This window comes from Gekko japonicus, unplaced genomic scaffold (assembly GCF_001447785.1).
Source record: "Gekko japonicus isolate JY-2015 unplaced genomic scaffold, Gekko_japonicus_V1.1 scaffold2090, whole genome shotgun sequence".
NCBI classification, from domain to species: Eukaryota; Metazoa; Chordata; class Lepidosauria; order Squamata; family Gekkonidae; genus Gekko; species Gekko japonicus.
The window spans coordinates 295,999-323,265 of NW_015164255.1; the positions used below are offsets into that span (position 1 = coordinate 295,999).

General features: G+C 45.6%; 1 protein-coding gene across 1 annotated transcript; it reads right to left on the reverse strand.

The window, feature by feature from the left end:
• Positions 1 to 421: 421 nt before the first annotated feature.
• FAM126B (family with sequence similarity 126 member B) lies at positions 422 to 27,267 on the reverse strand. The gene is made up of 11 exons (XM_015408676.1): positions 27,210 to 27,267; positions 26,675 to 26,776; positions 23,899 to 24,078; positions 22,672 to 22,752; positions 21,421 to 21,536; positions 18,465 to 18,560; positions 16,968 to 17,084; positions 15,672 to 15,759; positions 7,786 to 7,945; positions 6,261 to 6,425; positions 422 to 1,146 (listed from the first exon to the last, which is right to left on the reverse strand). Exons 1-11 carry the CDS (start codon positions 27,258 to 27,260, stop codon positions 545 to 547), a joined length of 1,758 nt encoding a protein of 585 aa, XP_015264162.1. The 5' UTR covers positions 27,261 to 27,267; the 3' UTR covers positions 422 to 544.

Here is a 27,267-nt window from a genome sequence, read left to right on the forward strand (position 1 = left end):
AGTCCAGAAGTCCTATACAATCTCTGAGGCACTCCCGGTTCCAAGAAACAAAAGGAGAGAGAAAAAAAGAGTCACAATCCAGTAGTCTTTGCGAGAACTGCAGATTGAGAGAAAAAAACTAACCCGTTTCTATTCCTCAGAAAAAAGCCGGAAAAGCTTCATTTTTTTTCCATAGGGATCACATTCACCATTTCCTCTGATCTTCTCAAGACTCACAGTGTTGAAATGGGACTGATCGGCCTACAATGGATTGCACATCACCCAAGGAGAAAGGAAGGCATGGAAAAGGCATATAGTACATCTTATACTGCTTCACTATCACATTGGGGGCGGGGGAGGCAGGAAAGGGGGGGGACGGGGGACGGGACCGTGAGGTTTTATTGCTGTTTCAGTACAAAATATAATAGGATATTCTAAAATGAATTTGAACGAGATCACAAAAAGCCAGGGGTTTTCCACACCGTATTAGGAGAGTAGCTGCTGTTGATGCTCAAAGAGGGGCTGGGGAAAGAGGTGGGGGTGGGGGAAAGGCGGGACGACGAAGCTAAACTTGGGATATCAATTGCATATTGAAACTCGGGGATCGGGATTGCTTGGTCAGAGGAGCTCCCGGCGAGAGGACGTCTTTCCCGTTGCCGGCTTGCCCTAAGCGGTCCTCCTGCAGACTAATAGTCGAAAACCTATTGGAGTTTCCGGCTGCCAAGTTAGTAACACCCTCGCCGCCCATGCCGATGCCGGAACCCGCTTGACTACCGTTCACGTAGTCAAAGGATTTAGTGGAAGAGGCGCTGGCAGTCCGGATCAGGCTCACGCTGCTGGCCTTGGACACCACCTGCCCGGCAGGCAGGCTCAGGTGCTTCTTGGTAGGAGTCATTTCGATCGCGTCCGGACCCAGTTCGGCCGACTGGTGTAGGTACTGCTTGCGGGCGGACTCCCGGGGGCTCTCGCTGGACCTGGTGGCAGAGACGATTTCTTTTTCCCTGGCCGCACGGACGCTCCCTCCTTTCCGTAAGCTGCCCCTCTGGGACGCGGAGGAAAGAGGTTTGGTCCCGACGGGTTGGCTGCTCAGTGAGGCCCCAGATGAAAACCCTTCATCAGCGTCGTTCAGGTTCACGGATTCCTCTCTTCCGTTGATACCGTCAGTGTCTAAAACCCAGAATAAAAAGAACCAGGCTGAGAGACTAACCTGTTTCAGTGCAGGTTTAAGAAGTGTAAAAGATGGCACCAAGGACATTTCTTTACTATTTAGTGTTTTCTGTAGTGTACTAAAAACCTGAATGGGTTGCAGTGTTTTACTAAATGGCTTTAAACACAAGTAAATTCTTTGGGGAAAGCCCCAAATTGAATGTTTGACAGAGCTTCCTGATTTATATAAAAATGGAAGTCTGCTTAACCTACTAGGCAACTATTAACCAAGTTGTATTGAACCAACAACTGGTATTCTGCTAATAGAGAGGAAGAGCTACGATACTTTAACTCAGTATTTCCAACCTCTATTATAAACCTTCATGATTGTTTCTTGCACACATTTGAGTCTGAAACACAGAATGCAGAAGGCATAGAGAGGAAGCCGATGGTACTACTGCAGGGCTCCAGGAGCACCTCGGCAGAATCTACCCCTCTCCTCAAGCTAATGATAGGCAGTCATCCTTCTGTGTTATGGTTTCAGATCAGAGCACCTTAACACTCCCCCTAAAAAGTTTCCAAAAGTGGCAAAAGCCAACATAATTTCAGAAAGCCACTCGCTACGGGAATTGCCACGATCCTGTGGTTAATTTCCAAGCCAAGAGCACCAAGAAATGCACAGCAACAGTCTATGTACCAACATAGTGAGTGGTTTTCAGACTATGTGGAAATTAACAGCATCTTAATTAATGTGACTGTATGGAACTAGCACCGTCAGCATTTACAAAACCCTTCCCATGTAAAAGTGAAAGACGTGGGACTGAGGTTTATAAAAGCATTCCTGTGTCATAATACTGCAATATTATGGGAAGCAGCCTTCTGTGGCTGATGCTGTCCACATGGCACCGCTACAATACTAATAAACCCTCCTGGAAGGCTTTCTTAATCTAGCGCCCCCCCCCCCTTCACATTCTTCATTTCTCTTCCCACCTCCCGGAAAGATTTAAATACTTCAGGCATTTCTTTAATTTAGAAATAAATCCAATACTTAGAGAAGGGAGGGACTAAAAGTTTTAGACCAAAAGGTGCTTGTCGTCTGCTTGTTGTTGCTTTTCTGCTAAACAAATCTGTTGATTTCAGCTTTAGCGATCATAATATTGCCCCATGGACCAAAAGAATGCTTTGGAAACAGCGTGTCTCACATTGTCGCACAATTCTTCCCAACATGTCAAAGGAGACATTTTAAACATAAGCCACTGTGCACATGGTATTCTTCAAAAAGAGGAAAGGGGGGAGCAAAAAGCCGCTTGATACATACCTAGAACAGAACCCCCTGAAAGCAAAAGCACCTCCCTTTCATCAGATACAGCTGTCAAATTTCGTACACCATGCAAAGCTGGATGACAATGCGTTTGGCTGAGCAGCTGATAGCAACACCGCCTCTCTCCACCCTTCCTTGGTCTAATGGATACCCTCCCCCCCCCCAGCCGGCATGGAGAGAGGCCGCTGAACTACACGGGCAAAGCTCTCTCCCCGTGAAGAAATTAAGGCCGCAGCCCAGCCTGCAAAAGGCTCGAGGAGAGATGGCACGGGACTGGCAAGATGGCCAACCTGAGTTAACACGTTTGAGAATGGAATGCGGCTGGAAAGTATCCATTGGAACTCGGACAGGGAGTCAGAGAGGCTCGGCCGTGAGCTTTTTGGGATGCGGCCACCATGCAGAGGCCCAGGTAGCTCAAGAGCACTCAGGTGTGGAAGGGAAAACATGCAGGGTGGTACCTTTCGAGCCAGATTCCAGACACTCTCAGATGAGGCTTCAGAGCAGCTCCACTTCACTAAGCACATATTAAACACACACCTTTCAGTTTATTCCACATCCACCTTTCTTACTCCACCTCCGTCCCTGATCAGACCATGGCCAATGCTCCCTCTAAGCTGTGGAGTCTTGTGAGCAAAAATTCTATTTGGGGAGCCTGCTGGCATGAAAGTTGTGAGCGGGCGATTTGGCCGCCGCATAAATCAGATTGCTCTGGAGCCCTCCTTCCTGAGCTAAGACAAAAAGGTGTGAGCTGGAGGCTAAAAAACTGTGAGCCAACTCACACTAACTCAGCTTAGATGGAACATTGGGGCACAGACCATTCTCCTCACCCCCGGAAAAAAAGTAACAACTTTAGCACCCTGAAATGCTGGTACCTAGCAAAACACCTGCCGTAGTTTTTCCTCTTCCCTTCTGTGTGTGGTGCATCAATGTACTGCAAGCGTTACTTTGAACGGTAAACTTCTTTGAACGCAATGGCAGAAAGGCAGGATACAAACATATCCAATAAATAAAGGACAGAATCGGAACACTAAACCATAAACCAACCAAACCTTTATCGTACTAAAATGACCGAGGGGTGGGGGTGGCTCTTTCCGTTTCTACTTTAATCAACTTTTTAGCCCAGTGACCACAAATTATATGGGCTACGAGTCTACTGCCGCTGCCCGGTAGCAGATCACCACACTCTCTCTAAGACATACCCTTCTTGCAACAATCCACTCCTGGCTAACTCACAGACTACTTCTGTAAATTAATCCCATGGGTTGGACCAAAAGGTGGTTTTCTGCCACTGTAAGACACACCCACGGAGCAGAAGGGGGCAGCGTCCGCCCCACCACTACATGGACGCTCTTTAACCCAGCTCCTTAGGATCTGCCCTCCCTCACCCCCAGCCTCCAGGGCAGCGTCCAGAGCAGATTGGTAGGCTGCAGCAGGAAGTGGACAGCTGGGAAATTTCTCTTCCGTTGGCAGAATCCCATTGATAATATTGTGGATCCAACCCAAAGAACGTTAACTTTTCTGCAAATTTCTGTAATTCTTTATAATCACAGGCATTAAAAAAAAACCTAGAATGTCAGAAATGCATGTCTAAGAAATATCATTTTGTTCCATTTTTACATTACGTGCCACATCAGGAGTAATTACCAATTCGCCGAATCACCGAATCATAAGCGTTGGAAGGGACCTCCAGGGTCACCTAGCCCGGCCCCCTGCACAATGCAGGAAATTCACAAATACCCCCCACATCCCCAGTGACCCCTGGCTATATGCTCAGAAGAGGGCAGGAAAAAACCCACCCTCCAGGATCTCCAGCCAAAGTGGCCGGGAGAAAAATGGCTTCCTGACCCCAACGTGGCGACCAGCATTTCCCTGGGCGTGTAAAGAAAGGGCCACGAGAACTAAGCTCTGATGCGACCCTTCCTGCCCTCCCTTCTCATGATCTGCCTAATTTCACACAGCACTGCTGTCAGAAGGCCATATAGCCTCTGTCTGAAAACCACCAAAGGAGGGGAGAGTTTTCTGTTAGGCCGGCACCAGTTTAGGTTATCGATATGCAGTACAGTAGAAATCTGGGAACATGCTCCGTTCCCAATCGAGCCCAAACTCTCTCAAGGTCTCCTTCTGTCCCAGAATGGCATCCCACCAAGTCCTCGGGTTTTCTATGGCCAGACCCACAGTTTGGCATTATTCGCTTCCATCTGTCCGGCATCCACGATGGATGATGCACACTCCACAACAAAGCCCATATGGCCTTGTTGTTGTTGTTTTTTAAGATGACTGCCCTGTTTCAAAGTGTGAAAGGCAGGGAGGGAGCGGCACATCCTCGGCGAACCATTTAAAAAAAAAGAAGAAGAAGATCCTCAGCAAAAGTGAGGACTTCCTCGGCATCCTTCTGGTCATGCACATGCACAGTGTTTCGTTAGTACAATGAAGTAAGACCAGATGGGACAGGGGGTTGGGAAGAGTTGACGTTGAGGCTCTTAGGTACTGAGCATGCTCTATTCTGAAGCAGGCTCTAAGACCGCTCGATGTTTTCAGCGTCGCTTTCCACCAACGCCTGAGATCCTGACTCTGCCCCTCCCCCCACAAAACTTCCAATCACGCATGATCGGCTCACGTGTACTGCGCGTGTTCATGCTAGAAGGATCTTGGGATGTTAATCTTCCTCTGGGTGATCTGTGAAGCACGTGCAGGATATAACTGTCAAGTCCCGGGTTGTTAAAAGTGACGACAAGAGCGGTTAGCGAGGCCAGAAGACTGCGCCAAGAAAAGGGGCAAAAGGTTGCGGAAATAGCTTAGGGGAGATGCAAGTGACAGTAAAATTTCCATATAATTTTTACGGAAATTAAAAGATCCCTCCACCAGCATCGAGGGGACTGTATCCTGATGACATGCGCTGCCTTGGAAAGACAACCTCTCGGTAAAGAGGAAAAGTTGAGAGGTTACGTAAAATAAAAGAATAACCTGAAGAATACCACTGTATAAGGCTGTAAGAATTTCCCCTCCAAGTTTGGCTGATTCTATAGGACAGTCTGGTTGTAGTCACAATCTCATGACTAGAATACCTGGGTTGGCCACTGAATTCATTTTTAAGAAACAGCTGAATCGCTGAGAGACAGCCCACTCCAACGAGTCTCAGATGAGATGATAAAATATTTCGGCGCGCTAGAAAGCTGGAGTTCGGCAGGAATTTTCTTTTCTTGCAAAAAGTGTTCTTGTGCCCCCTAAATGGATCCCCATTTCGCAAAACGATCTCAGCGTGTTTGTTTGGCAAGTCCTCGCATTTAATGAACACGCTAAGGAATAGGGCTTCTCCAAACCATCCCAAAGCCGACAGGGACAGCCGATGTTCCCTCTAAGCTGTGGAGTCTTTTGAGCAAAAATTCCACTTTGTGAGCTACTGGCATTACAGTTGTGAGTGAGTGATTTGGCTACCGCATAAATTAATCTGCTCTGGAGCCATCCCTTCCTGAGCTAAAACAAAAAGGTCAGAGCTGGAGGCGAAAAAAACTGTGAGCCAGCTCACACTAACTCAGCTTAGAGGGAACACTGGGGACAGCCCTTGGCCAGATTTTAATCGTGCCAAGCTAAGTGTCTTAACACTGGCTCAGAATCCCTCAGGGTAACGAAAGGGAGCTCCCAGTGTGGTGCTAGACATGACGGAGGGGAGAGGGGCAGAAACATGTGGCACACAGGCAACGGACAATACGCTTTGGGATAGCGGAAACGTTCGAGAACGGAAGGGGATTCTGATTGGGAATGGGCAGCCGAGCTCCCCCCCCCACTGACTTTTGCTTCCTCCTCTCTCTCCTACCCTCTGCAGTGGCGGCTGCCAAGTTGGGCTCCGGTGAGCCATGCTCAGGGGTCCTGAGCACCAGGATGTCCCCCTCTTGCTTGCGTTTAATCCCTAGGTCTGTGGAGCCGGGAAGGACCGGGGATCCGGGAATGCTCAAGTCATCGTTTGAGAAGTCAAAGCCATCTGGGATTCAACATATAATATTTTAGTGCTTTTCTACTCTTCCCCCCACCCCCTTCTGAACATCCAAACCCAGGCCAGGGAAATCTTGTACACAGAAACTGAAACACGCATCGGCACGTTTCTAGACAACAGCGTCAGCGGCACACCACAGGAATAAGGAGATATGCTGTAGAGTATACAAAGAGACTAGCACACAACATGTCAGCGATGAGGACACACATGACCAAGGATTTGCAAAATGGTAGTACTTGTTTTTAGGGTTAGGCAGCCAGAGAAGAATGCAAAAATAGATATATTATTTTGGTACAACTTTAGTATCAAAGAAAAGGCCCAGGAACAGCTACATTTTAAGAATTTCAGTTTTATGCTTTAATGAATGCTACATATGAAATGGAAAGGATCTTAATTATTATGTTGTTCAAGAGACTGAAAAGGCTACCATGTTCATCTTTTTCTTTGTCATTTTGCTGACGACTGAATATCATACCAAAGCCTTAGTCAGAAGGCAGCACATAATGAAGAGTGAAAAAGGTTCCTAAAGTTGGTTAGACACATTATTATGGGCACTTCCAATTTCAGTTAAGAGTCTGAATATGGTACTAGACAATATGTATTATATAAACTTACAAGGGTTAGGCAAAACGAAAGTGCCTGGGAAATTTTGTCAATAAAACTCGCAATTCATACCTCCCAGTTCCACCCCTCACTGTGCAGCCCCCGATCCATGGGGAGGAGGGGTTGCCACCGGGAATACCCTTCCCCCGGGAAACACCTTTGGGGTCATTTAAGGCTGCAAAAGTAAGGGGCTCGGGGGAAATCCACTTCTGTTGGCAGAATGATGGTAAGGCACAAACTATAGCTTAACATGTGAATTCCCTTTTTGTCCTTCCATTGTGCTTTTAGAATCTGAAACATCATTAGATATGTATTGCCGTCTTGTACTATGAAACCTTCAGAAGACAGAGGGGCTTGATTTTAAGGTACTTTGTGGGTGCAGCTTCCCCGTGAACTGCAGGAGGCAAAAGTGAGTCACTTCAGACGCCAAAGAGGCACCGAATATTGAGAAGGGGTGTCAGCAATTCTGAGTTCTAGTCCTGCAGCAAATTCTTCTGCCACCGAATACCATTCAAGTCATTCTAGGTTTCACCACACTATAAAATAAGGGCAATACTTACCTCCCTCCAAAGAGCGTTGTTGTGATGATTACCACTTCTCACACATACAACACAAGGAAAAATTATCAGCACTCTGTGCGTTACAGAAACAGACACTAAGATTCAAGCCCAGAAAACCATTTGTAGCAATGGAAATGGAAGAATGTTCTGCTACGCTAGCTTCTTGGCATCGGGTTAGAGCTTACCTTCTCTCCTCCAGCGGTGTCGGCGGATCGAAGCGGTGGTAATGGCGGTCCGAGAGATCCTCGGCACTGTCGGGGTCACCTCTACCTTCAGCACTTTCTGCCCTCCTTGGGATGCGTCAGGAGCGTCAAAGGGCAAGGAGTTCTTCATAGCATTTGCAACCTATGACGGCAACGAGAGGCAGATGAGACAAGACGGGAAGAAGAGAGAATACAGAACGCTGTTCTCAATTTAACAGCAGTCCCAGGATCTACACTTTTATGCACTTAAAGAGTATATCTTCTACAGTTCCGCAGGGCCTGCAAGATGGAGCTCTTCCACCAGGCTTTCAGTTAAGGAGCCGCCACTACTACAGAGCCCTGGCCCTCGGGCCTGACATCTAGCCTACGCCGCCCGTATAGCAAAAGATCATGAGCAGAAGGATTCCTAGATCTCCGGGCACGTTGTTAAAACGCGCCATCGTAAATAATTAAACGACCCTCGCCAGCACTTTATGAACTTGATTGCATATCTGTATCGTTTTTAACAATTTTATTTTTATATAATTGTTTATATAATTATTTTATATAACAATTTATATAATTGTTATATATAATTATGTTTATATAACAATTTATATAATTGTGATTTATGTGTCAACTTAGATTTGACTGATGTGAGCCGCCCTGAGCCTGCTTTGTGGGAGGGAGGGGTACAAATTAATAAATAAATTAAATATTTGCCCTTGTACAAGTAAGACAGTTGCATCAGTCATTTTCTACAGGCTTTTCTGCGCAGGTAAGCGGGGCGCTATACAAAACAGTTTGCAAAACTTCCTCGGATAATTTTTTTTTAATTCAGTTTTTCAACCCCTCTCCCCCAGGAAACCAGGCTCAGAGCGGTGCACAACACAGTCATAAAACATCAATTAAAATCAGGTTAAGACCAATAGCAAACAAAAATACAGCTAGAGAAAGCACAAAGAACCAGTAACGATGCTCTCTCACAGCGCAGGGCTCTTTTTTTTTTTTGTATAAAGATTTTATTGACTCCCCTAAAAAGGGGAGGAGTTTCGCTTAAAAAGAAAAATAGGGAAGGTATATAGTGGGACGAAGAGAAAGCTGAGTGATCTATTAACTGTTAGATTAAACTGTTAGTAATGTCCAATCATCAAAGGCTTCTTCTGCGTGTTGTCAAACATCTTTTTTCCATTCCAGTTACTTTCTGTGTTAGTATGTTAGTAATGTTCCTTTGAATTTCTGTTAAAAAGTCTCTTCAGGGCACATTCAAAACCGCTTCTTTTACGTGCTGGTTACTTTTCCACTCTCAGTGACGGGAGGGGCTTCCTCTGTTTTTCTCTCCCTCCGGCTTCTTCCCCTCCTCCTTCGGGTCGCTGTTAACTCTTTCAGTTCCTGTGCTATAAGTCGTCTTCCTTTCATGCCATGCCCGGAGATCTCCAGCTTTGAGAATGGTATTAATTTCAATTTCGCTTTTATCCGCTCCCAATCTCTTCGCTGGATTCTCCTCTTCAATTGTTGACTTTTATAAGCGCTCATGAGGCACTTGTCGCTGTCACAATTCAAACTTTTCTTTTCCTTCACAATCCCCGTTGGATTCATAGCCATACACAGTCCAAATATTAAACAGCCGGCACTCACGTTGACACAAACGCCCAGACGGAAGTCCCTCCCTTCTCCCCCGCTTGTCTTTACCCAGCTCCGACATCTTTTTTTTATTATTTTTAATAAAGTTCTTAAAATGCGCTCCAGAGAAACAAAACCTTTTCTTGCTTATTTTCAAGTACATCAAAGGAAAACATCACTATTCGCTCAGTCCATTCCCCCCCTCTTTTCTTTTCTTTTCTTTTCTTTCTCGCTTATAGAGGATTAACCTCCTCCTTTTCCGCTGAAGGGGGGGGGAAACGTTCTTAGTTCATTTTCTCTGTATTTTGACAACTCACAGTTACGCCAGTCTTTTCTTTTCCATTTTTTTTCCGGATATTCGCTTCATCACTCGGTGACGCCCGGTGGTTCCGCTAAACCCCGTAGAACGGGGTCGCTCACGCAGCAAGGTCCAAAGGGGCAGGGCATGGCGAGAGTCTCAATCTCCGATCTTTCGACCGAAAGAGAGACTCCCCCCTGGAACGCCCTAAAGCGCCCCAGATCCGAGCTCCTCTCATCTGAGGGGCTCGTTCGGATCTCCGCTTGCGCGGATTCAGCGCAGGGCTCTTTTTGTAGCAGGAACTCCTTTGCATATTAGGCCACACACCCCTAATGTAACCAATCCTCCAAGAGCTTACAGAGCTCTTCTTACAGGAGCTACTGTAAGCTCTTGGAGGATTGGCTACATTAGGGGCATGTCGCTTAATATGCAAAGGAGTACCTGCTACACAGGAGAGGAGGGGGATCGGAGTGCCAACATGGAACTGTCACTGTCCTCAACTGAACACCTGGTGGAACAGCTCTGCCTTGCAGGCCCTGCGGAACTGTAACAGGTCCTGCAGGGGATGGATGCTGTCTGGCAGAGAGTGCCACCAGCATCTTGAAGACCAACAAAATGTATTCTAGCATGGGCTTTCTCGAGGCAGCGCCCGCTTCATCCAATGCATAAAGTGTTCATCTAAAGTGGCTAAATTTATACTTTAAAATTATGCTTGAACCTCTCGAGAGCTCCGTTCCCATTTGTCCGAGTGAAGAGCATGTCATCAACAGTGCTCCCTCTAAGCTGTGGTGTCTTGTGAGCAAATGTTGTATTTTGTGAGCTACGGGCATTAAAGTTGTGAGCGAACGATTTGGCTACTGCATACATTTGCTCTGGAGCCATCCCTTCCTGAGCTAAGGCAAAAATGTGTGAGCCGGAGGCTAAAAAACTGTGAGCCAGCTCACACTCACTCAGCTTAGAGGGAACGCTGGTCAGGGGATGCCAGTTGCTGAATACTCTAAAGATCAGAGCAGGGGCCAGCCACCTTTTATCGTCAAAGGGCCAAACTGTATCAAAATTAAGAGCAAAATTCAGATCAACACAGAGCCAGTGTCAGGAAACCCGTTTAAACAACTGAATCCATACAACCTAGCATCTCTCCTTATATATAATTGAATAGTGGGTGCCAAAGTTCTAATTCTAAAATGCACTCCCTTAGTGTATGGCTGATGGCACTGCTCCTCAGCATATATCGCCACCAATCAGAAGGCAAAGCCCGGGTCCCGCCCACACCACAACTGCTGCGACAACCTGGTCTTTTGCATATGGAAGCTGATTGGACTTCACTCCATTCCACACCTCAAACCCCCCCCCCCCGCAAGGCAGTTGGGATTTTCAGTTGCATAACATACCTCATAGGGCTGTATTCTGGTGGTGTGCAGGTCCCAGGTTCATGTTTTAAAAGCAGACTGACACTGTTTGCCCAAAGCCAGAGCACTCTCCCAGAGCCTCTTTCTAGATCTCGTTGTATTTATTTCCACAACGGGCCTTATTTCTAGTTACTAATAACTGACAGGCTGATTTGTCGTCCAGATTAGCAGCCCAAACACAGGTGTTTGCAAACCCTTCATTAGGAAGCTGCCCACAAGGTCTGACAATAAGTCACGAATATACAAGGAGTGGCTGGTGTGGTTGTTCTAGTGCACTGGCACAAGTCTGTGCATAATTCGCACTTGGATTACTGGCAATGGTTCATCTCTGACACTTCCCTTTCTGTAAAGCAGAAAGAGCCTTTTCGTCTCAAATCTTCGCCAGCCGTTCCCTTCACATACTGGCTGCATTCTAGCATCTCAGTTACGTCTTTGATATACCTTAACATTGGGATTGAATTTTCTTTTCTTTTTTAAAGAGCCATATTTGGTTCTAGGTTGAGCTGCATATCAGGCTCAAGAGCTTTTGGGTGCTGCAGCCTCCGGGATTAGCAGCAGAGGTGGTCCGGGCAGGATGCACTTAACGGGAGGCAAAATCAGTGCTGCTAAAGTCTGTTCTTGCAGCAGTCTCATAATTACCTAGCTTTTAAGAACTAGCGTTATTATTTTTTTCCAAAGGAGAGCTGAGAGTCATATCTTGGCAATCAATTTTTTATCTTTCCAATAGATGTGGTTAAACGGCTGTCTTGATGAATTGCTTTGGGTGACTTAGCTGTTACTTTCAGGTGGGATAATTTAAATGCTTCTTACCTGGTGAATTATTGGAACAGCGACTTCCTGCAGGAAATGATGATTAAATGTGCTGCTAGGCTGGAAAAGCTAAATGGCCAATTGAGCCTGCTTGAAAGGATTCCTTGGAGACCAGCAATACTGTAAAGCCTGCAGGCGGGTCAGTATTTGAATCTGGTTCTCACTCATGCCGAAAACTGAATAAACGAACCCAACAAAATCTGGTTGCTGTTCCTGTTTGGTTTGTCTTACTTTATAATGCTAGCAGGAGAAAAAATGTCTTCTCCTTTTGTACATGTCTGTCGGTTTTCTCCCAACTCATCTTTTTTTTTACTTTACACTGCTCTGTTTTCCTTTAAAATCTCTTCCTCCTTCAGCCTTCTCATAATGGAGAAACCCAGAATGCCTTAACACCCCAGCGTCACCCCCCCATAGGTTCTCCAAAATAGTAGCCTAGTTAAAGATAGATGGATTACCTGCTTAATGACTTTCAAATACCCTGGTTTCTCTTCAGATCACACACATCTTTTTGCCTTTTACTAAAGATCGCATACTAATGACCTTCGATTCTAACTTGAATATGGACGCTGGAGCAGAGCTTGTAATAAACCCAGATGCCAACTTTGCTGCCATAAACACCCAGACAATACAATCAATGGACCTAACATCAACTATACTATCTCAGGCTTATTCACTTTCTCGTCTAACATTGTAAATGCCATTAAATGCCCACAGTGCCCTTCAGTTCTCTTCACAGGGCAAACAGGTCAAACCCTATGCCAAAGTATAAATGGACACAAATCTGACATCAAGAATCACAAAACGGAGAAACCTGTAGGAGAACATTTCAACCTCCCAGGGCACTCAGTGGGGGATCTCAAAGTAGCTGTTTTATTGCAAAAGAATTTCAGAAACAGACTGGAGTGGGGGATTGCTGAATTACAAGTTATTACAATGGTCAGGACAATGGCGTCCCCAGGGCTTAACAAAGATATTGGCTTCTTATCTCATGACACATGCTAAGTCATTCAGTTCTCGTTTATACCCAGAATTAAACTTGTTGGTCTTAAAGGTGCCACTGAACTCAAACTTTTATTATCTTTTATTATCTATATGCCAATTTGCTGCTATGAGCAGGTCTTACCAAATGCATCATTCAAATCTTAGCTGTATTTATTGCTCAGTTACCTTGACTTTAATTAGCCCTTCCTGGCAACTAACACCCCCCTGGGTTTGCTGTCCTGGCAATTCATCGCTCGCTCAGAACTTTAATGCCAGTAGCTCACAAAGTAGAATTTTTGCTCACGAGACTCCACAGCTTAGAGGGAGCATTGCCCCTGACCTAAATATGCCCCCCCCTCCGGCGAAATGACATAAAATTAAAAGAAAGGCATGGAGAGTGATGGCAGAGGTACTTGTCACAGACCTCTTATACGAGGAGGCCTTAGCCAAATGCGCCCCTTCTCAAAGTCGCATTCCGCTAGTTTGTCCTCTCTGTTGAGAAGAAGTTCTTGTCGTTACACGTAAATGCAGACAGTCACAGGCAGAATGTAGGTAATACGAAGACAAGCAGATATGTAACACAGTTCCATGTTCATTTCCATTTTCAATCACCTTCTCTCTCTCTCTCTCTCACACACACACACACACACACACAACCTTAACCCGCACGGCAATTCCACTGCAGCTACTTCTGGACTAACCAGAGGGCACTACGCAGAGGGCCAGTCAACGAACACCCATGTTCCGATTCATGTCTAAAAGACTCCTAAAACATCAACGGCCACAATGTGGAAATGTTCAGATGCACCTACACTTACCTAGTGGCCTCATAAGTTATGGGAAATTTATATAAAAGACAAAATTACCCATCAAGTGCATAAATATGAATCTCATCCAGCTTGTTCTGATTTTGTTGAAGTTCGGTTCATTGCACTAGAGTATTTGGGGCAACCTGAAGTGGTCCCGAAGAACTTAAACATGCTGTATGGTATTGCTTTGTTTACACAGATCTGGTGTTTGGTGACTTATTATGATAATTTGTAAACAGAACCATTTTGAGTTAGTAGTATGTAATATACATATGGTTCATAAAACACTTTAAAATAAAGACCCCCTAACTTCATCGCAAGTGGGAGTGGCTTATCAGCTGTGGCTGAGAGCGGCCAGGTATGCTTGTAGGTAGGCTAGGCTGCCTCGCCTTAGTGCAAAAGAATTCCACCAACACAGCTGCTGCTCCCACTGGGGTGAGGACTGGGAGACAAGGCCAAAGTCCCTTCCCGATTCCCACTTAAGGGGGAGCTATGGCAGCCAGTGTTCCCCCTAAGCTGAGTTAGTGTGAGCTAGCTCTCGTTTTTTTAACCTCCAGCTCACACAGTTCTGCTTTGCTCAGGAAGGACGGCTCCAGAGCAAACTAATTTATGCAGCAGCCAAACTGCTCGCTCACGACTTTAATGCCAGTAGCTCACAATGCAGAATTTTTGCTCACAAGACTCCACAGCTTAGAGGGAGCACTGATGACAACAGCAGCAGACAGCGAAGCAGGGGTGCTAGGGGAAAGCAGGGTATGGAGCCCCACGGCACGGCATTCCCAGCCGCCCCACTCACATGCCTCACTCTAGTTGTCTCAGAGCAGGAAGTCAGTTGGTGGTGGTGGAAAGCGCCATCAAGCCCCAGATCACTTTCTGCAACCCTTTAGGGCGGAGGTGTCAAACTAATTTGTTACGAGGGCCGGATCTGACATAAATGTCACTTTGTTGGGCCAGGCCACGTGTGCCATAAAATGTAATGCCAGGTACCAGAGGTATAAACTGTATAAAGGACAGCAGCTGGTAAGCTCCATGTTTTATCCTCACTGCAAGGCCCCATGGGCTCAGAGGGGGGTGTAAAGGAAAACCCATATGGTTTTTGGCACTGTGGCACTGGGCAGACACTCCCACGCTGCTTGAATGCTGCAGATGAGGTTGTTCCGTCATGCTGAAGCCACAATCGGAGTGTCTCTACCCCCCCCCCCCCGCGCGTCTCACCCCCCCCCCGAGTAGTCTCCTGTTCCCTCCCTTGCGCTAGTTGCTTGCGGGCCACATAAGAGCCCTGGAGGGGCCAGTTCCGGCCCCCGAGCCTTATGTTTGACACCCCAGACTTAGGTTTTTCCAGGCAAGAGAGGGTCAGAGGTGGCTTTTGCCATTGCCTGCCTCTGCGTTGTGACCCTGGACTTCCTCAGTGGCTTCCCATCCAAATACTAGCCGGGGCCGACCCTGCTTAGCTTCTGAGATCTGATGAAATCGGGCCATCCTAGGCTACCCAGGCAAGGAGGTTAGCTAGCAGTAGTTAACACAAGGCATTCAAGCTGCAAAGTCCTGTGCCCGCTCAGCAGTTGCTAGGACAGGACTCCTTCCTGTACCACAGCCAGAGTGTGCACACATGCATTCACATGCCTCTCAACGGAGTGCCGTGGCAGAGCATGGGGAGCACACCCCGATCCACCTCCAAGCTTCCTGCAATCAGTCAAATGTTCTGCCCACCTCTGGCCTTTCATTCCTACTTTCTGGGAATAAATAAGCCTGTGCTATAGAGCCCACAGCATAGCTTCAGTTCCCAAGTACCAGAGTTTAAGTGGCAAACGCACACTGTTCCTGTATGCTGCTGCATCCCGGATGGATGGCTAGATTTTGGAACGCTTCCCGACACATCACACAAGCCTTAACACACGCAGAACCGGGCATATGTACATTTTCAACCGTTTCAAGAGAAGGCAGTCGCTTTTCCCTTACCAACAGTGGCTGAGAATAGAGCTCAAGCTGCGCTCTGTAAATTATGTCATCCAGGGCTTCCTGGCCGAGTTCCCACTGTCCGTTGTACCTACATATGGATAAGGCAGGAGCAAAAAGGAGGAATTATTTTCTTGAACTTCAGCCTTGTCCTTGCTGTATACCTTTGCTACATAGATATTTGCTAGAATTTCGTCAAAAATTAGCCTACGAAAAGCAATCCAGTGTTCCAAGCCACATCCTCCTTATACTTCCCCCAACCAGGACAGTATTCATTAGTAACATTATAATACAGTAGCACTTATCTAAAGTTAAAGATATTATTTTACCAGAGAACACTGAAATTAAATCCCACATTCTGTCAGCCCGGTAGAAGCACATCACACAAATGCTATTCTCACAAAGAACGACAGCGGACTGCGCGTTAAAATATTCAAACAGGGGGTTAATTCAAGTGCACACGTCTTTCGTTACTGGGTTTTAACACATAAATACACACGGCTACGTGTACTCACAAAACATCTAATTAGCAGTAGGGGGGGCACAGTCTTCTTTCTACAAGGTACGCGGGTTGTGATTCGTCTAAAAAGAGAGGAAGCCAGAAGTGCAACGCTCTGGGGTGGTATACAAGAGAGCTGATTTACCCTGGGGTAAAGATATTCACAAAACCCTGACTGAAGTGGTAGAGCCGGGATGAGGGGAATCGGGCAATCATAAAATCAGGGGAGGGGCCGTGGCTCAGTGGCAGAGCACCTGCTTCGCACGCAGAAGGTCCCCAGGTTCAGTCCCCGCCATCTCCAGTTGAAAGGACCAGGTGGTGAGTGAAAGACCTCTTTCTGCCCGAGACCCTGGAGAGCCGCTGCCAGTCTGAGCACAAATACTGACTTTGATGGAGGGTCTGATTCAGTATAAGGCAGCAGTTTGGTGCAGTGGTTAAGAGTGGCGGACTCTAATCTGGGAGAACCGGGTTTGATTCCCCACTCCTCCGCTTGCAGCTGATGGATGACCTTGGGCAAGCCATAGTTCTGCCAGAGTTGTTCTCTCAAGGACAGTTCTGGAAAGAGCTCTCTCGGCCCCACCCACCTCACAGGGTGTCTGTTGTGGGGAGGGGAAGGGGAAGGAGTTTGTAAGCCACTCCGAGTGAAGGGTGGGGTATGAATCCAATCTCTTCTTCTCTTCTCTTCATCATGTGTTCGATGGCAGCCAGCATCCAATGCCTAAATGACCATGCTGGACACAAATATATTCCAATTCAGCTGAAAACCGGGGTCTCCTCTTGCCTGACCCCCAGATACTCACACAGCATAATAAACTCCGGTGAGGAGTTGCACCATGAAGTCCGGATCCAGGACTACTCTACCACACTCTTCCTTCCAGCATTTTTCATGTTGCCGAGGAAACCCACTGACACAGAGCCTAGCAAGACGTAATAAGAGCATTTGAGAAAGAAAATACAATCTTGACCTTACGAACACTTTGAGCAAACAAGTTTTCAGACAGTCAATTACACACCTGGCATAATCAGAGTATAAAGATTAATCTCCAAAAGAGACTGCCTTGATGATTTTTTAAAAAAAACTGCTATGTTGTTCATATGAATTGTCTTCTCTTCAGAGACGCATCTTCAAGGGGATGAATCATAAAATTTCATAGCGACACCAACAAAAAACAGGCCCAGAAAATATATATATACTTCAACATTTCAAGAAGGAAAATCCTATTTACCTGCTTTGCAGAATCGTGCAAGTTGCAACTGCCTGTCTGTTGTTGGGTTTTTTTTAACCATCCTGCTTACTATTAATTCTACGTGGTCAAGGATCCCCAGGGTTAAGCACACACCCTGAGAAACATTGATCACGTCCCCCAGGAGGGTTTTCAGATGCTGTCCCCACTGGATCCTGGATCCAATGAACAATTCATAGTTCAAAGATGCAGTTTGATTTTTTTTTTTTTAATCTATTTAACCAGGGCTATTTTTGGGCAGGAACGCACAGGAACGGAGTTCCGGCTGGCTCCCGAGTTGGCCACACCCAGCAGGAACTCATTAGCATAATAGGTCACACCCAACAGCAGAAACTCATTAGGATTGGCTACAGTAGGGGTTTGTGGCCTAACATGCAAAGAAGTTCCTGCTACAAAAAAAGCTCTGGGTTTTGACAACAAACAAGGTAAACAGAATAAGAAGCAAAAGGTGGGTGTGGCTGGATGACCACACTTCTGGTAACAGGGGGGTTGGCCTAATGTGCTAATGAGCTGTGCTGTCGGGGGTGTGGCCCAATATGCTAATGAGTTTCTGCTGTTGGGTGTGGCGTATTATGCTAATGAGTTCCTGCTGGGCTTCTTCTACAAAAAGAGCCCTGTAACAGAAAAAATTACAGGGGGTCCCAGACTATTTCTGTTTCTTGGTCTTCTATGACAAATTAAGTCAAACAAACCAAAAATGAACAAGCATATGCCAGGAGGATTTTCAGATGCTGTCCCCACTGGATCCTGGATCCAATGAACAATTCATAGTTCAAAGATGCAGTTTGAATTTTTTTTTTAAATCTATTTAACAGAGAAAATTGCAGGGGGTCCCAGACTATTTTTGTTTCTTGGTCTTCTATGACAAATGAAGTCAAACCAACAACAACAAAAAATGAACACATTCAATTGTGGCCACAAAAAACACACAGTTATTTCATTTCTAAATCAATCGCAACAAGTACAAGATGTGGAAAACTAAACTTTGTATGTTGATTAAGAACACCATCGCTAAAGTTTCCCCCTCAAGGGTATCAGGAATACAGTTCTCACCTGGAGCCCATCCTACAAAGCGACTGATAGGAAGAGGCGGGCATGTAGACAATGGCGGAGTTGTAGCACAACATGAGAAAACTCAGCACCTCAAACCTAAAGACGGGGGTGGGGAGAAAAAAAAATAAAAGACTGAGATTGCTATGATTGTGCTACAAGATATTTGCATCGATAGGCCCAAACAGATTGTATATCTCTTGCTTCGTTCCACTTGGGTTTGGAATAGAGGCCTTACAAGTCGCAGGCCCATGAGGAATCATATAAGGGGGGCAAACTATTTGGAAATCCCACTCCATCCACTATAATTACCCCCTCCAGAACAGCATAGTCTTTAAGAGCAATGGACTCTAATCTGGAGAACCAGGTTTGGTTTTGAAATTGGAATTGAAAACAAATCAACCAGTATCATAACGCCCCTGTATAAATCGATGGTACGTCCTCATTTGGAATACTGTGTACAGTTCTGGTCACCACACCTCAAAAAGGCTATTATAGCATTGGAAAAGTGCAGAAAAGGGCAACTAGAATGATAAAAGGGTTGGAACACTTTCCCTATGAAGAAAGGTTAAAGCGCTTGGGGCTCTTTAGCTTGGAGAAACGACGGCTGAGGGGGGACATGATCGAGGTTTATAAGAGTATGCATGGGATAGAGCAGGTAGAGAAAGAGGTACTTTTCTCCCTTTCTCACAATACAAGAACTCGTGGACACTACATGAAATTGCTGAGCAGTCGGGTTAGAAAAGATAAAAGGAAGTACTTCTTCACTTAAAGAGTGATTAACACATGGAATTCACTGCCACAGGAGGTGGTGGTGGCTACAAGCATGGACAAGCTTAAAGAGGGAACTGAATAAACATATGGAGCAGAGGTCCATCGGTGGCTATTAGCCACAAGGTATAGATAGGAACAGGCTGGGGCAGGTGATGTACTGTATTCTTGGTGCTTGGGGGGGGGGTCAACAGTGGGAGGGCTTCTAGTGTTCTGGCCCCACTGATGGACCTCCTGATGGCACCTGGTATTTTTGGCCACTGTGTGACAGAGTGTTGGACTAGAAGGGCTATTGGCCTGATCCAACATTGGCTTCTCTTATGTTCTTATGGTTCCCCACTCCTCCACATGAAGCCAGTTGGGTGACCTTGGGCCAGTCACGGTTCTCACAGAGCTCTCTCAGCCCCACCTACCTCACAAGGTGCTTGTTGTGGGGAGAGGAAGGGGAGGAGATTGAAGCTGCTTTGAGATTCCTTAAGGTAGAGAAAAGTGGGGTTAAAAAAACCCTACTCTTCTTCTTCATATAAATCTCAGGGCTTCAGCACACCAATTTCCCCTCCCCTGATTTTTGGGTCCCCCCCCCCCCTTCCCGCTCTCTCTCTCTGAGCAAAGCCCCGCAGAAGTCGCCAGAACATATAAAACCCCCTGGGTGACCTGTTTTTTTTCTACTTTTATATGTGACATTAGCCACCCACTTTATTATTAAATATACTGATTATTTATTTAGTGCATTTTCCCCCCATGCCTCCTCCAAGAAACTTAGAGCAGCATCCGTGGTTCTGTCTTCGATTTTATCCTCGCAGCAATCTTGTGAGGTAAATTAGGCTGAGCAAGAATTACTGGCCTGAGGTAATCCATCATGTTTCGTGGCAAACTGGGACCTGAACCCTGGTTACCCCAATCCTACCCAACAGTCTCGCCAGTGTACTTCATGGTAGATAATTAACTACACTGCAAACACATTACGGCAAACAGGAGAAGTGGTTTTAAAACAGGACGGTGCAAACAGAACCCAGTGGCCATTGATGTGCTAGAGAACTTTTACATCCAGCTAATAAATAAATAAATAAATAAAAACAAACAAATAAATAAAAAAGGAGCTGCGGTGGCTCATGTGGTTAAGACGCTGAACTGCAGGCCGTGGAAGGTCAGTAGTTCAGCAGTTTGAGACCCGGGTGCCGCAAGACGGAGTGAGCTCCCGTCTCTAGTTCCAGCTCCTGTCAACCTAGCAGTTCGAAAGCAAGAAATTGCAAGTAGATAAATAGGTACCACTTCAGTGGGAAGGTAACAGCATTCCGTGCGCCTTGGTGTTTAGTCATGCCGGCCACATGGCCACGGAAACGTCTTCGGACAGCGCTGGCTCTTCGGCTTTGAAACGGAGATGAACACCGCAACCCTAGAGTCGGATTCGACTGGCTTTCGAGCAAGGGAACCTTTACCTTTATAATAAATACATACTAATTGACAGGATCTAAAACCTGAAGTTATCACCAAACACAAGCAAGACACCCTTAGGGTAGCTCCAAATGTAAAGTATTAAACAAAGCCTGAAGAATAAATATTAGAAGGTATCAAGGGTGTAAATACTGGGTAAGATCCCAGAAGAAGATGCTGGTCGAGGTGAACCTCTGCCATGTGCCTGTTATGGCCATAGGAAAAGCGATTCTCGGGTTTGTGGGACCCACACTTCCCACCACGAGCCACACAAACCTCGGTTCACGAACCACAACCCAGCGATTTTCGTGAGGAATTTAGGTTCGTGATGAGATTCATGCCCATCCCTTTCTGAAGAGTTAACTCTTCAACTTTTCAGACAAGAGCTCTGCTTAACAGAATGCCTTTCGGAAAGAACATATTCAGTTAGGATCCTTGCGCTGTGGTGGCAACTGCTGCTGAAGCAATGATTTTTAATAAAAATCCACATATGTCTACAATGGCCAATCGGAAGGCCTGCTGGGCAAAAGACCCGTTTTAAACACTTGGAGGACCACCACAAAAGATGCTGATGACCATGCTGGCACCCCAACAGGCATCATGGTGAGGATCGCTGGTCAAGATACATTTGAACATCTTCTGCTCTTCTTAACGTCTCAGACTTATAAACCTGGGAGCCCCCCTCCTCCTGGTGCCTTCAAATTCACAAACACATTGAAACATGGTTAAACAACCTGGTGCTTCCGCTGTTTACCTGTTCTGTGCCGTAAACGTTTCTCTCTGAGGGTGCAGGTCACTGTACACTACTCTGAGGAGGTCGTGCTGACATAGGGCTCCCTCCGTCAAAGCCATGGATCCAATAGTCGACGGCTGGAGAAGTTCAAAAGGTAACGACATTAAAGGTAGATTTAAGATACTATGAATGCGGACAGAAAAGAGGCAAGAACAAAACACTCTAACCGAGGATCGTCTTAAAACAGTACACATGGGCTAGTTTCATTCTGGACTGACAACTACTGAATGCTTTGCTGTTGTCGCGTTAAGTCACAGGTGACTTATGGTGACCCCCCCCCATAGGGTTTTCAAAGCAAGACGCATTTGGAGGTGGCTTGCCATTGCCAACCTCTGCGTCGTGATGCTGGTATTCCTGGGTGGTCTCCCATCCAAATACTCTCCAGGGCCAACCTGGCTTAGCTTCCGAGATCCAAATGCTTACACATGTCACAACATTGGGGTGTCCCCCCAATGTTTATTGGCTGAGGTGACCAAAAAAAAAGGGAATTTAGGTATGTCCAATTGGGAATTAACCCCTTTGGTAGCGTAGTTCTATGGCACTGGAATAAATAATAAACCTGGGCTCTGGGCCAGTAACTTACTCCAGTTGTATAAAAACAGAATTTAGAAATTTATTTACAAAAGGATAACACATATAAAAATATACAAGTAGGGGAAAGGTGCGTGCAATGAAACAAAGACAAGAGTAGAAACCTAATTGACTAGCCTCTAGACACTGACCCTGAGCAGTTGTCTTCCCAGCAGCGCTGAAGCAGGAGTAGAAGTACCAAAGGGAGTGAAGATCTCTCCTTCCAAGTCCACGAGCTCTTCGTGACATGGAATGTTCCTCTTTGTCCAACAGCTCTTCTGTGTGTTTCTTGTTCCTCACTCCTGCCTTTATACTAGCTCAGCTGTCAGTTCCCCAATTGACTGACCAATCAAAGGATCAGTCAACTGATCTAACTGACCTAAGGTGAATCTAGATCTTCAGCTGTCAAGATGGCCTGCTGTCAACCAATTACTTTGACAGTTCACAGCTGGCATCTATCATGCAGAAAGGTAACTAACTGCAGGTGCTCGTTGGGTAAGGTACATCATGACTTGGAAAACAATCCAGACAATACTTACAGAATGACAATTCCAAAGAAAATGTGAATACTTAGATACTAAAGACTCACTTTCGTGACAACACAACTTTAATTTCTAGTTGGAAACGCAACTGTGTTCTTACCTCATGGTAAATTGATGGCTTGGATAAGGAAGGGATGGTGAAAGATAAAACTTTATTGTTCCCATCTTTGTCAGCAATTTCCTACAGCGAAAGGAAAGGTGATGGAAAACTGAGCTGCCTTGCGTCACGTCATGTAGGCTGCTATGCTGTGAGTGATCTCAGCTACCAAATGCAAGACCAGCTCTTTAGAAAAAGATGACCGGGATGCAATTTAAGGGGTAGCAAGTTGTTAATACAGTCACTGTCTTGTAAATATTTATTTTTTATTTATTTTATTTATTTAGTTGGATTTTTATCCCGCCCTCCCCGCCAACGGGCTCAGGGCGGGTTACAGAGTCACATAGTCTCAGCAATAATACTTAAAAAATTAAAACAGTAATTTAAAACAATAATAGAAACAGCAATCAAGGTTCATGTTGCTATGCTCAGTTTAGGCTGATCATAGAGCCAGTGATTTCAGTAGAAGAGGCCAAAGGTGGATTTTGGATGTCTACCGCCTCAACTGAAAGCCAAGCAGAACAGCTCCATTTTACAGGCCCTGTGGAACTGTAATAAATACTCCTGAAACTCCACAATCCCTGTTCAAAAACAACACAATACCTACAGTGATAATTGTTTTTTAAAAACATACGCATATTGTGTGCACTCCACCACATGGAAGCAGTGTTCCCTCTAAGCTGAGTTAATGTGAGCTAGCTCACAGTTTTTTAGCCTCCAGCTCACACGTTTTTGTCTTAGCTCAGGAAGGAGGGCTCCAGAGCAAACTCATTTATGCAGTAGCCAAATGGCTCACTCACAACTTTAACGCCAGCAGCTCACAAAAGTAGAATTTTTGCTCACAAGACTCCACAGCTTAGAGGGAGCATTGCATGGAAGGAGAACGCACAACCCCTGAAGAGCTCAATAAAATCGAAGACAACAATAACTTTTTAAAAAAGGGAATGAGATTAGCGTTCTCATTCCGAAGAGGTATTCTGGCAAAGCCTGTGAAGCAATGTAACCCCCCCCCCAAATAACTTTAACAAGGGGGCAGGAAGAGTCCCATCTCACAGCACAGCAGTCAAAATCTATTAGAACTGGTCTTATGAAAATACTGCGAGGAGATCAGAATCTTGGAAACGGTGTAACAGACGGGAAAGAGACCCCAGCGACCTGCTTTCGCTGTAGTCAACACAGATGAAAAAGACCAAAGCGCTCCTCGGCCACCTCCCCTGCAGATTTACTTACCAAGTTGTAAATCCCCAAGAGCAGGGCTTCGATGCAGCCATTACTTTGCCGATCTTTGCTGGCAGTCAGACGCAGATAAACCCAGATCAGTTCCGGCAAGAACTGCAGCGTGAACCTTTTGAGACGGACCTCGGAGCTACGATAGAGTTCAAAGAGTTGGTGGCAGACGGGCTCTAGAAGCTACGAGAGACAGCACACACACCACAGGTTATGGTTCTGGCCTAGTGATCACATGTTAAGCAAATCATTTTCCAAGCAGTGAGTTGACGTAATTGTGTATATAGATATAGGCTTGCCGTCAAGTCACAGCCGACTTAGAGCAGCCCCATAGAGTTTTCGAGGCAAGAGATGTCCAGAGGCGATTTGCCATTGCCTGCCTCTGCTTCACAACCCTGGATTTCCCTCGGGGGTCTCCCATCCAAGTACTAAAGCAGTGCCGACACTGCTTAGCTTCCAAGGTTGAGCTAGCCTGGACTGCCAGTTTTTTAAAACTGGTGCAGTAAGAATCATAGAGCCATAAAGAGTCGGAAGGGGCCCTAGAGGCCATCTAGTCCAACCCCCTGCTCAATGCAGGATCAGCCTAGAGCACCCCTGGCGAGGGTCTGTCCAGCTGCTGCTTAATAGTGAAAGGAACAATATTAAAACACATTTTACTTAATTTTGCATGATTAATTTGCTTTTGTATAATTTATTTTAATAGTCAATGTTTGCCTACACCCTAATCTATGATTATTATGATTACTGCTGGCTTTGTAGACATTTACCTTTGTTGGTAATCTTGCAACTTTGATAGGTGAGTTTGATGGGATCTTAATTTGCAGAAGGACGGGATAAACAGTTTAAAAAAATTGTTTTTATATAATTTTTATCAATGTAGACTTTTTTAGATCTCTAACATTCACCTGATGCTGTTTTAATCTGTTTTTCATACACATTTAGATTGCCTTTCTACCATTACATTTTATAGAGATGTGTTAGTATTGATTTAAAAAGAGGGGGAAAAACCACATTCTACTGAATCTCAAAACAAATCCTGCGGCGCAAACATAAATTAAGAGCAAACACAAGTGAAATACTCCTAAAGCTGAAGCCAAGTATTACCTGCATGAGTATGAAATTAGTATAACTTTCTACTGCTACACAGTTTGGAAGGGGGGAAACCAGAGTCTGCATTTTACCTTGCTGTCAGCCAAGGGTTACTTGAGATACCTTTTCAAACATTCCATACTTGCTCTTTGGGATATACAGATAAAGATCTTATATGTTTTTATTACCTGCTCGCCTTACATTAGCAGTTAAAAACTTGGTGGATGCTTACGGCCATACTGTAAAGTAGTATTACCCAGAGGGCCGCAGCTAGTTAGCCCACAGGTGATGATATGGGGTGGGGGGGACACACCGTTGTACTGCCCTACTGCTGATCACTAGCTTACATTTGCCCACATGACTTTCTATACTCTCATTTTCAGAAAACTTCAGATTTGTTGTTGTTCAGTTGCACAGTTGAGTCCGACTCTTCCCGACCCCATGGACATCATCACGCCAGGCCCTCCTGCCCTCCATCGTACTCCAGAGTTTGCTCGACTTCATGTTCGTTGCATCGATAACCATCTCCACCTTTGCCGTCCCCGTCTTCTTTGACCTTCAGTCTTTCCCAGCATCAGGGTCTTCTCCAGTGAGTGCTCCCTTCTCATTTGGTGGCCCAAGTATTTGGGTTTCAGTTTCATTATCTGGCCTTCCAGGGAACAGTCAGGGTTGATTACTTTTAGGATTGACTGATTTGATCTCCTTGCAGTCCAAGGGACTCTCAAGAGTCTTCTCCAGCACCATAATTCGAAAGCATCTATTCTTTGGCACTCAGGTTCCTGAACCAGCAGCTACACAATGGAGATGTTCTTATGAAGCTAACAGGAGGAGTATTGGGGGTGGAAAGTGCCATCAAGTGCCGTCAAGACCCTGTAGGGTTTTCATGGTAAGAGACGTTCAGAGGTGTTTTGCCTTTGCCTGCCTCTGCATCATGACCCTGGTATTCCTTGGAGGTCTCCCATCCAAATACTAGCCAGGGCCGTACCTGCTTAGTTTGCGAGCTCTGATGAGATCGGGCTAGCCTGGGCTATCCGGGTCAGGGCATTTAAATGTAACAAATGGCATTTCACCATGTAGGGTCTGCTCTAATTTTTTTAAAGGTATAAAATTCCACTGAGCGTTTGACTCTTAACTGGCGCATTTCCACTGCATTTATTACAACACTGCACAATTCTTCCTGTTCTTAGCTATCCAACTACAGGAGGAACCAGTAGCTTTGTTAAAGCACTGTTGACATTAAAGGTTCAAGGGTTGGCCTGTTCGTTTTCTACAGAAGGAAATTATACTCTTTCCAAAAAAAATTTCCCGTATCCTGCTTCTAAAAGCAGAGCTAAACACTCTTGCCTTGTGTTTTACTGACACGTCTTTTTACTCTCTTTTGTCAGATTTAGAATGAAATTCTTCAAGGAATCCAAACTGAGCCGACCTCTGTCAGCCTGTGCAACCTCTATCACCCAAACCAAGCAGTGGCTCTGAATACAATTCAATAGCAAAAACAGATAGCGCTCAGCTAGAAACATGTTCCGCAACCCTCAAATACATCCAAAAATAGAATTAAGCAGGATGGAAGGAAACAAAATTTCCCCCTTTATTGAACAGAGTAAGAAAAAAAGCTGCTACGACGCTTTCAAAATGGAGGCCGTTAATAAAGTCCAGAGTTGCCCTGTTAAATTAATCGGCTGTTTCATACCTCATTGTTTGGATCCTGAATGACCTTATAAAGAGCAGGCACCAATGTTTTTTTCCGGTGAAGCGTGGCTGCATAATTGGAGACTTGAGTTTCAGGTAACGCCTAGAAGAACAATAGCTGTGTTAACAATAGCCTGCTTACCTTTCAGCACAGGCCACCACAAGTGAATTTACTGTCCCTCAATCCAGGAAGGGAGATCCAAAACAAAGGTCTTCTGTATGCTCTACGCTATTGAGAAGGGTGTGTGTAATTAAGTCACAGTTGACTCACAGCGACCCCCATGGGGTTTTCAAGGCAAGAGACGTTCAGACGTGGTATGTCACTGTCTGCTTCCGTGTCACAACCCAGGTATTCCTTGGAGATCTCTCATACAAATACTAGCCAGGGCTGATCTTGTTTCGCTTCCGAGATCTGATGAGATCAGGCTACACTGGGCTATCCAGGTCAGGACACTGAGGGGTGGTAGTGGTACAAAATCCCCCCCGCTATCCAGAAGCCACCCAGGGAAGCGGCAAAGGTATTTCTGCCTTCTTACCTTGAATTCGGACAGCCATTCTTCTACCACACTGCGTTCGGATCCGAGCATTTTCTTA

Coding starts and splice junctions, on each gene's coding strand:
- FAM126B (XM_015408676.1), bottom strand. CDS start 27,260: ATGCTCGGATCCGAACGCAGTGTGGTAGAAGAATGGCTGTCCGAATTC. Junction 15,760..16,967: donor ACCGGAGTTTATTATGCTGT/GTGAGTATCTGG, acceptor ATCCATATGTAG/GTACAACGGACAGTGGGAAC. Junction 6,426..7,785: donor ACACCGCTGGAGGAGAGAAG/GTAAGCTCTAAC, acceptor GTTGAATCCCAG/ATGGCTTTGACTTCTCAAAC.